At 43.8% G+C, this 10,367-nt stretch overlaps 1 protein-coding gene across 2 annotated transcripts in view; it reads right to left on the bottom strand.

Annotated features, from left to right (window-relative positions):
• PRPSAP1 (phosphoribosyl pyrophosphate synthetase associated protein 1) overlaps nt 1-10,367 on the bottom strand; it is a 40,646-nt gene that overhangs the window by 11,996 nt on the left and 18,283 nt on the right. The window contains exons 4-7 of one of the 2 annotated variants that reach the window (XM_023511206.1): nt 4,065-4,135; nt 2,235-2,350; nt 1,743-1,798; nt 866-1,011 (exon numbers count right to left, since the gene is read on the bottom strand). In XM_023511206.1, the coding sequence (XP_023366974.1) occupies nt 866-1,011; nt 1,743-1,798; nt 2,235-2,350; nt 4,065-4,135 (389 nt within the window). Of the gene's footprint in view, nt 1-865; nt 1,012-1,742; nt 1,799-2,234; nt 2,351-4,064; nt 4,238-10,367 lie in introns of both variants that reach the window. The other variant, XM_003786103.3, reaches the window with a different exon arrangement.

Below are 10,367 nucleotides of genomic sequence, written 5' to 3'. Positions count from 1 at the left end.
TCACAGCTCACAGCAACCTCCAACTCCTGGGCTCAAGCGAGTCTCCTGCCTCCACCTCCCAAGTAGCTAGGACTACAGGCATCCGCCACAATGCCCGGCTATTTTTTTGTTACAGCCATCATTGTTGTTTGGCGGGCCCAGGCTGGATTCAAACTCGCCACCTTAGGTGTATGTGGCTGGCGCCTTAGCCGCTTGAGTCACAGGTGCTGAGCCACTCCTATTTTTTAGGAGACAGGGTCTCACTCTTGGTCACGCTGTTCCCAAACTGAACTGCCTCAGCCTCCCAGAGTGCTAGGATTACAGGCATGAGCCACCATGCCAGGCCTTAAATACAGATTTTAAAGAGAAATAATCTTGCACCTCTAAAAAACTTAAATGTGTCTTCCAGTACAGCACGCTAGTCACACCCTCTCAAAAGTCCATGGAAGCAAACTGCTTCCACACTGTTGGATTAGTGGATTAATAACAGCAAGCCAGTCAGGGGTGAGGTCTAAGAGCTACACGGCTCAAGTAAAATAATAAAAGGTAGGTGATGGCCAAAGTCTGGTATTTGATGCATAGCTGCCACCACCCAGCTTATCAAAACATAAAAGGTTTGGATTTCATACCATCACACATAAACCTCTTCTATTAAAGCTAAAATTATTTAAAGCTCACTGAATGACAAGTGCTACCCAGATTTCAATTATCCTTACAGAGTCGGTAAATCCGTTTAACACATACAGCCTCCTTCTACAAAATGTAATATTACCCAATTATTTAAAAACAGCAAGACAGCATATGCCCACATAGGTGCTAACTCATAGCCATTCCCATTTCTTTTTCAATATCTAAATAAAAATAAAAACACAAGAGCTAATCTTACATGGCAACTCCAGGCCCGGGTGCACAGTGGCGTTTTTGACCATAGGGGGAGAGTGGCGACCATCATCCATGTCCAGCTCTGTGCACTGAGCTTCCCCGTGGATGACAGCCAAGCCCAGACGCAGCCTCTCAGCATAGGACTGGGCCCTAGGAGGAAAAAGGGAAATGCTGAAATCAGTGGGAAAAAAACCCAAGCATCACTACTTCACCACTTTATTAATCATAAAATATAAGCACCATTCAACCTCTTAGGGACATAGAAAGAGATCATTTACATAAAGCAGAGTGTGAAGCCTAGGCCAGAATGCAAGTGCCTCAAGGACATATGCGCTGGGACCTGGGCTAGTTTCTGACTTTAGATCATTCTGGTTCTATCCTTCATCCAATATTCTAACAGTCACCTCAGAAGAATGAACGCCGTTCAAAAAGTTGTCTCAAGGCTAGGTGCAGTGGCATGTGCCTGTGTTCCCAGCTACTCAGGAGGCTAAGGCAGGAGGACTGCTTGAGCCCAGGAGTTTGAGGTTGCTGTGAGCTATGATCACACCCACTGTACTCTGGGCCAGGTGACAGACCAAGACTTTGTCTCTTAAAAAAAAAAAGTTGTCTCAAAAACTATTGTTTGAAAAATGCTCACAGTTTCACTGCTCCCCTTTTCCTGAGAACTTCAATTTCTCCCAGAGGAAAGCTGAGTAATTCAGTGACCAACTTGTCTGGAAACTAGAGATAAAGTGTGTGTGGTATAGGACGGGGGAATGACAGAGGGAAAGCTGGAGCCGGAGCTTTTACAGGCCGTGGTAGGACAGCCCCGGATTCTACAGCAGCTGATTCTGACTTCCAAAGCAGCAGAAGGGGTTCTTAGGAATGTCTCGCTTCCTTACCTTTTTGCAGCATCAGGAGACTTAGCTACAATGACTGCATTTCTGTAATTTGGAATCTACATTTGAAGGAAAAATAGAAAAAGCTGAAAAGTTATCAAAAAATAACACCTGGATGCTGCTATTACAGTTTTTCCTCTTATAATAATGATCCAAACAAGCAATCAACTGTGCTAGAATTTCAGGCACACATTTTAAATTTTTCAGCATTTATCAATTAACATCATTGCAAAAAGTACTCCTCCATCAAGATACAAAAAATTCTTATTTTAGAAAATGTAAGCACACTGTTAAAGATACTTAGAGGAATTCTGTTTTTACTGTCTAAATTATGAACCTCCATGACAAAATGCTGACCCTCTCTGGCTATCCCAGGCATTGAGACTTCAGGGAAAGATCGTTCGATGTGCCTTCCAATATTAAAATCTGATACCAGAGAAAAACTACATAGGATCTCTATTGAGGACAAGGGGGTGTTTGCTAGAGGCTCCTCACTTCTTCCTGGATATACTGAAGCAGGAAAGGTGAGGCTCTGAGGTTGTCCACGGGAAAGCTGAAAAAGCCTTGTATCTCCTTTTGGTGAAGATCCATAGTGATAATGTGAGTTAGACCTGAAATTTTAAAACAAAAAATTACAAAGTCCACCCCTACAAGTTAATGGCTACAGTGGACACAAACTAGATGCTCAACTCCTGCTTCCTACCAGAAGACGGAAGACGGGGGAGTGAAGACGCACAGTAGTTACGGACTTTCCCGCTAACCTAATGGGGCCTACGTGGCACAGAAGCCTCTACCCTTCCACAGGGACCAAGAACCACAGCCCCGAAAATGTGCCTTCCTCTACTGTCGGCTTGGTCTTGAGAATTAAGAAAAAAAAAATCAAGTAGAAGCAAAAATATGAACATGGAATTAATAAATGCCAAAGCAATAATAAATGTAGTAAGGCCTTGATGAAAGAATCTAGGAAGAAATGCTACAGAACTGTGGCCAAGGCAGGAGGAATAAGAAAGCAAAAGCAACGGAATATACAGGTGGGAGGAAAGGGATGTATGGAACACAAAGATAGGAAGTTTGCAACAATTTCTGCACGTCATAAAAGAATGGTTCCAGAAGCGTTCTTAGAAAACAACAGTGAAGATATATTCTTACATGAATAAGTGACAGTACTAGCCAGAAAAAGGTATATCAGTAAATAAGCCACAAGTGGCCAAAGGTCACTGCAAAACTTGCAGAGCAAAAAACCAGTAGTCTTTGCTCTTTCCAAAAACATAGCTTTTTAGAGAAAATGAAATTCAAATACAGTCAGCCCTTCATATTTGCAGTTAGGTTATCAACCAACCACGGATGGAAAATGCAGTTAGGCCTACAATGGCTGTCTGTACTGAAAACGGACAGACTTTCTTCTTTATCATTATTCTCTAAACAATATGGCATAACAACTACTTACACAGTATTTATATTAGGGATTACAAGTAAACTAGAGACTATTCCGAGTATATAGAAGGATGTGCTTAGGTTATATGCAAATACTATGCCATTTTACATCAGGGACTTGAGCATGTAGAAAGAGGGGGAAGAAGGCGGGGCCCTGGAACCAATCCCCTGTGGATACTGGAAGACTGTAGGTTTCTTTCTGAGGACCCAAACAAATATTAGAGGTCTTAAACAGATGAAATAAAATGATAATTGTAAAACAGTACATTTGCTCTACAGGCCAGAAAGCAACTCACACAGGGGAACAAAAGCAGCGAGGATGAGCCGCGATGCAGAGGCAGTAGGGGGAGGGCATGTAAACCCAGGTCTATCTAATACACGGACAGAAATAAAATTCAGCTAACCGAGGCAAATACACAAATCGAGTCCTAAGCTCAAAAGATCATGTAAGAATGTCAAGCCTGCCAGCTAAACTTTAATGATGACAAGATGAAACAGAAAAGAAGTGAAAGAATGATTTTTTTAAAGGCCATGATGAGGGCGGCGCCTGTGGCTCAGTGGATAGGGCGCTGGCCCCACATACCAAGGGTGACAGGTTCGAACCTGGCCCCGGCCAGCTAAAGGCCATGATGAGAAAGAGTAGAAACACCAAAGCACTGGCATTTTGAAGACAAACACACACACAAAAAAGTATAACTAAGCTCCCATGTCCCTAACCCAAACCAAAACTGTATAAAAAGAAACAGAAACAAATATGAAAAGGTAACCAGTGAGCAACATGCAAAGAAACCAGGTCCGGAACTGGGAGTCTGAGGTATGAGCTCCTCTCAGCTAGGGAAGAACCCTCGAGGACAGCGACAGCGCTGGGGCCCAGGGCCCGCCCATGCGCACCTGCTTTCGCCAGCATGGACGCGAGGAGCTTGCACACAATGGAGCCCCTCTTCCTCATCTTGCTCTGCTTGCTGTAGGGGAAATAAGGAATGACTCCAATAATATTCCTGGCACAGGAAGTCTTCAGCGCATAGGCCATGATCAGCAACTCCATCACGGCTGTATTCACATCCCTGAAACAGTTAAAATTTGTGTTTCTGGATTAATTCCATTTACTAACCCCTAGAATAGGTCTCAACTTCAGACATTTAAAACTGGCCATCTGGGTGGGGCTGCGGGCGTTTTACCATCATACTAGCTGACAGTGGTGCCTCACAGACGCTCACCAACTCTTCTTACCTGAGTAAACCCTGGTTTTCATCTGGGCTTGCTCACATCCACAGCACGGTAAGCCCACTCTCCCCTTTGCCTGAATCTTCTGTGTCATATCCAGTTACTACAGTGACATATGAAGTGACTGCTGTGACCAGAGTCAGTCAAGCCCTGCCAGCACCCTCCAGGAAATTAGGCTCAGGCCAGTGTGAAAGCCAAAGGAAAACCTACTGGCCCTTCTATTTAGCTGCCACTGCCACTAAAAAAAAGATTTAGTCTCTTTTTTCTTATTGGGAAGAGGATGAGGAAGTCTTAGAACTTACTTTCAAAAACATTCCTTGTCCAAACAAACAAAAAAAAATTCCCTGTCCCTTCCTTCCCTGACATACACAGATTTCTGACAAATACGACTCAGATGGGCAAAATATAAAATATGAATCTGAAAAAGATTAAAAGGAAAGCCATTTCTAAAGATAATGAGTATGTGTTGCTGGCTTTTGCTGGGGGGATGAGCTCTGCCTTTACAAAGGACAAGAGCCTCCAAGCCCTTTGGGACACTCAAGGCCCCACCTCTCCTCAGCCTCCTCCTGCTCCTTCCTGGAGCAAGTCCTCACCTGCTGCCTGAGGGTCTGTGTCTCCCTTCCCTTCCCCATGTCGTCAGTTCCACGGAGGAAGCAGGTTCTCCAGGTGCCAGTTCTTGAATTGACACATAGCAGAGACACTGCCCTCATTACAGCAAAGTGGAAAGCCTGCCAGACGCTGCCTGGACTTGGTGTTTGCTGAGTAAGTGACTGGATGACACACTCGTCAAGAGATGGTTTCTAGCTTGAAGGATAAACAGGCCGCTTCCTCCCATTCTCTTCCAAATTATGTTTACCTCTCTCTCTAAGGCACAGTGATGTCAGTGTGAGCAACAACAAGGACACCTTCACTTGGATGGCGTTTCCCACCTTCACCTTCAACTCCTGCACCTCTCCCCAAGACCAGGTATGACTGATTCAGGGCTCAGCTTCAAGATAATTAAGATATTCCATGGGTGGTGCCTGTGGCTCAAAGAAGTAGGGTGCCAGCCCATATGCCGGAGGTGGCAGGTTCAAACCCAGCCCTGGCCAAAAAGAAAAAAAAAAAGCCGACTCTGGCATCAAAAAGTCAGAAGACAAAATTTTTTGGTATAATCAGGACAAAACAATATAGAAACATTTTCAAAGTACTTGGGAACTCACAACACTCAATTTCCATTCAGTAATTCTTTTTTCAAAATTAATATGAAATTCAGCTGGGCCCGGTGGCTCACACCTGTAATCCTAGCACTCTGGGAGGCCGAGGTGGGTGGGTAGCTTGAGCTCATGAGTTTGAGACCAGCCTGAGCAAAAGCAAGAACCTGTCTCTACTAAAAATAAAAAAACAGAGGCAAGAGGATTACTTGAGCCCAATAGTTGGAGGTTGTTGTGCTATGTAGAGGTTGAGGTGCTATGACACCACAGCCCTCTATACAGGGCAACAGCTTGAGACTCTGCCTTAAAAAAAAAAAAGAAACCAAAAATTAATATGAAATTTATGGGCCAAGGTTGAAGACTGCAACCCAGGACACATTGCCAGGTTGCCTTGGAGGGTATTGTCTCATTCAAATTATTTCATCAGCTATCCAACAAATATTTACTGAGCAATTTGAATCAAACATTGTGGGTGGGGGGATAAAAGAATAAGTAAAACACACCTCTCAGGGGAGGCCAGGGACATCAGGATCCACTCGGAAAGTTACCCTTCACTCCCAGAAGGAGCTGTCTGGCTCAGGTAAGAAGGGCCCCTTCCCAAAGGCTTTTATGCTTTATCCCACAGAGGGGAGGATCTTCCTCCCCATATCACATCGCCTAAATCCACATCTTGTGAGCTCTTAATGTTAAACTGGAAGCCTGCACAGACTCAGAGGATGGCATGTAATTAATGCAGGTATCCATATCTAAATTAAACAGCAGTCATCATACATACTATAGCAAAAGTCCTCTTCCATTTAGGGACCACTTGTCAACTTTAGAAATAAAATTAGAGGCCATGCATGGTGGCTCACACCTATAATCCCAGAACTCTGGGAAGCTGAGGTGGGTGAATTGTTTAACTCAGGAGTTGGAAACCAGTCTGAGCAAGAGATCCTGTCTCTGCTAAAAAAAGAAAAAAAAGAAAATAGAAAAACTAGCCAGGCCTTATGGCGGGTGCCTGTAGTTCCAGCTACTTGGGAGGCTGAGGCCTGAGGCTTGCTTCAGCCCAGGAGTTTGCAGTTGCTGTGAGCTATGATGCCACAGCACTCTACACAGGGTGATAAGAGTTAAGACTCTGTCTCAGAAAAGAAAAGAAAGAAAATTAGAGCATGTCTTAACCTTCCCTTTATATGATACTGTGTGGTACTACAAAAGCCCAGAGAGATGTGGCTTTTTCGGGGGGGGATCTTTCTCTGTCACCCAGAGTACATGGCCCAATCACAGGTCAATGCAGCCTTGAACTCCTGGGCTCAAGTGATCCTCCTGCCTCAACTTCCCAAGAAGCTGGGACTACAGGTATGTGCTCCCATGCCTGACTCATTTTTACAATTTTTTTTAGAGAAAGGGTCTCACTGTGTTGCCAGGCTGGTCTCTAATAATCCTCCCACCTCAGCCTCCCAAAGTGCTGAGACTACAGAAGCCAGCTACTGCACCTTGCCTAGATGTGGCTTCTTAGACCAGATCTCAATGCCAACAATACAGTTAGAGTTGAAGTTAATTTAGTAGATTCTGAAAGTACATCTGTGGAATAATACGCTTTTAGAAGGCTTGTCATCGCATTTATAATACATCAGTGTATGATACCATGAAGTTTGGAGAACACATCAGCAGGCAGGCCCAGATAATAAGACATTGATGTTGTAAGATGAACAGTTCAGGGTAACTTTCCTTTCATTAATGACCAATTTCCCACATGAGGTTTTTAATTCCCACTTCTTCTTCTTCCTGATGTCTATGCCAAGGAATTCAACATCCTCCAACCCAAGCCTAAGGACAGCCTCCCCCATCACCATCCCACCCTGACTGGTCACGAAAGCAACACAAGGGCCTTTGTCACACTTTACCCATTCACTGATAAGACACTGGACAAATTGGAACCCAGAAACTACTTTGTGAGCAGCAGGGTGAAGAGAAATTGGCTGGTAGCCTCTGCTTTGTTTATCTGTTCCTCGGAATGTTCCAAAGTATACCCTGGCTAGTTCTTGTAGGCTTTATATCTAAGCAGAACAATCTTAATTGTTTTAGCAATTGCTTTTCCCCTCTAAGGTAGTCATACCCTACATTAAACTCAGAACTTCCCGCTCCATAGTTTGGATAGGCAGAAACAAACATGAAGTGAGGAAACAGGCATGGTATATACATGAATTAAACTGCCAAGGATTTCGAAAGAGACTAACACGATGGCTGGAAGTCATGGGAACGTGATAATGGGGTAGGATCTACCCTGTCCCCAGCTCTAATTAATCAGTGGCAGCAAATAAGTTAGAAATGTTATTTTAATGAGTCTTCCTACATCTACGTACAAGAACTTGTACATAAACATGAAAATTATCCTATATATTTTGTAAGCTTCATATCTTACTTAAGTATAATATGATATATTTGGAATTTCCTTGAGTGCCACAACAATTCAATTCTCCAACATAATCACTTCATTCAGAATGGGTTTTGGGGGGCCAGGTGCAGTGGCTCACGCCTATAATCCCAGCACTTGGGAGGCCAAGCAGGTGGACTGCCTGAGCCAGAGCGAGACCGGGTATTGTGGCAGGTGCTTGCAGTCTCAGCTACTTAGGAGGCTGAGGCAAGAGGACTGCTTAAGCCCAGGAGTTTGAGGTTGCTGTGAGCTGTAATGCTACAGCACTCTATCGAGAGTCCCATTGTGAGACTCTGTCTCAAAAAAAAAGAATGTTTTTCTGCCATTTCCAAAAATTAAATCCATCCTCAACAAGTAAAAAGAACTTACTATTACCCAAAAGAGATATGCTGCCAGTTTGGAAAGTGGTTTCAGTTGTTCCAAAGATATTCTGAGGAAAAACAACACCAAAAAAAGGGAATACACATGATCTCAGGACAACAGCTCAAGTCAACTACAAGCATGTGAGGGTCTAAGTTTTGGTCTGTTTGTGTAAAATCTGCCTTATTACTGTACTGCTGGGAACAGAATTGTAGTGTCCAAATAAGCTCAACACAAGTGCCTGTGCAGGAACCACACCATCTTCAGGGCAGGGCTGTGGTTTTCAAAAGTGCCCATTTAAACTGGGCGCCATGGTTAGCGTGTCGGCCCCACACACCAGGGGCGGCCAGTTCAAACCCCAGCCCCGCACACCAGGAATCACAGTGAGAGCCAACTATAGGTCAGCTGAGTGTGAACCTCCCCTGGGCCCGATTAACAAAAGAAAAGAAAAGTGTCCGTTTTATATCCATGTTCCTTTCTCCATATGTTAAGACTTATGTAAAATTGTCATTCTGTAAGATTCACTCTTTGCTACAACTCCATGAAGCACTTCTTCCTTTGATCAAACTTTCTAATACCCTAAGTACAAGTGAAGAAAACTACAAATGTTTCCCAATTAGCCGATAACCAACTCATTTCTCCATGCTTCTCTTGTCCCTTCCTTGGAAGCCACTTGCACACAGACCCTTCCCTTGTAAAGTTCAGTCTCCGCCACTGCCCCAGCATCACTCCAGACTGCATGTATCAAACATTTCCTGAGCACTCTTGGTTACCATTTCAAAACCAAGAATTGTATAAAATGCAATCTCTTACCACAGAGAACATGAACAAGGGGCTGTTTCTGTGTTTGCCTTGTTTGAGATGGCAGAGGACAGAGAGGGAGGACCACAGAAGATGATGTGGTTAATAGTGAACGTTATTTTACCATGACAGTAGGTTGTGAATTTATGCTGATGGAAACAAGTTAAGGAAAGTCTGAATGAAAACCAGGAATTTCAAAGTATAGACAGAAACGCCAAAGGTCTTTTCAGTTTCAGGTGAGATCCCGTGAGTAGGAAGTAAGAGGGACTTTTCGATCTAAGTACATTAGAGAGGAATCACAATTATTTTGAGAAGATGCAGAAAAGATGGAAATCTATAAAAACTGTATATAGTATTTACTAATTTACTACAAGTATTTGAGAGACTACATATACTAGTGACATAGATGGTCAGAACCCCTTTATTCATTAAACAAAAATCCAATGAGAGCCAACTATAGGTCTGGCACTGTTTTGTGTAATAGCTAAATGGAGCCAGGAAAAATCTCTCTACCCTTGGGGAGCTCAAGGGAAACAGTATGGCTGTCCTTTTGCCCTATGCACACTAACCCACACACACAAACTAGAGATAAGTCAGGAACTCTGGACTCTAGCTGAAGGGAAGAATTCTCCTGCAGCCCTCAGAGGCACAGACCAGCCTGCAAAGTCAGCAATTCCTATTACTATCTCTCTCCCCTACTCCCTAACACCCCAATAAAGGTGAAAAAGAATACCCAGTAGCCTTAGGAAAATGTGCTATAAAAACATTCAATCTTACTGGTCAATCATATGATTAAGAAACGTATTTAAAAAGATTACTCCCCCTTTCTTTTTAGAGACAGGGTCTCACCGTTGCCCAGGCTGGAGTGCAAGTGTCATGATCATAGCTCACTGCAAACTTGAACTTAAGTAATCCTTCCACGTCAGCATACCAAAGTGTCAGCCTCCCAAAGTGCCAGGACTGGCTGGGCAAGGTAGCTCACACCTGTAATCCTAGCATCTGGGAGGCCAAAGTGGGGGATCACTGAATCTCAGGAATTCGAGACCAGCACCAGCCTGAGCAAGAACAAGATCCCATTTCTATTAAAAAGAGAAAAATTAGGGGTGGCGCCTGTAGCTCAAAGGAGTAGGGCACTGACCCCATATGCCGGAGGTGGTGGGTTCAAACCCAGCCCTGGCCAAAAACTGCAAAAAAAAAAAA

The sequence above is a fragment of the Otolemur garnettii genome, unplaced genomic scaffold, assembly GCF_000181295.1.
Source record: "Otolemur garnettii isolate 467f Iridium unplaced genomic scaffold, OtoGar3 scaffold00018, whole genome shotgun sequence".
Lineage (NCBI taxonomy): Eukaryota > Metazoa > Chordata > Mammalia > Primates > Galagidae > Otolemur > Otolemur garnettii.
This window is presented reverse-complemented; position numbering and strand designations above follow the sequence as displayed.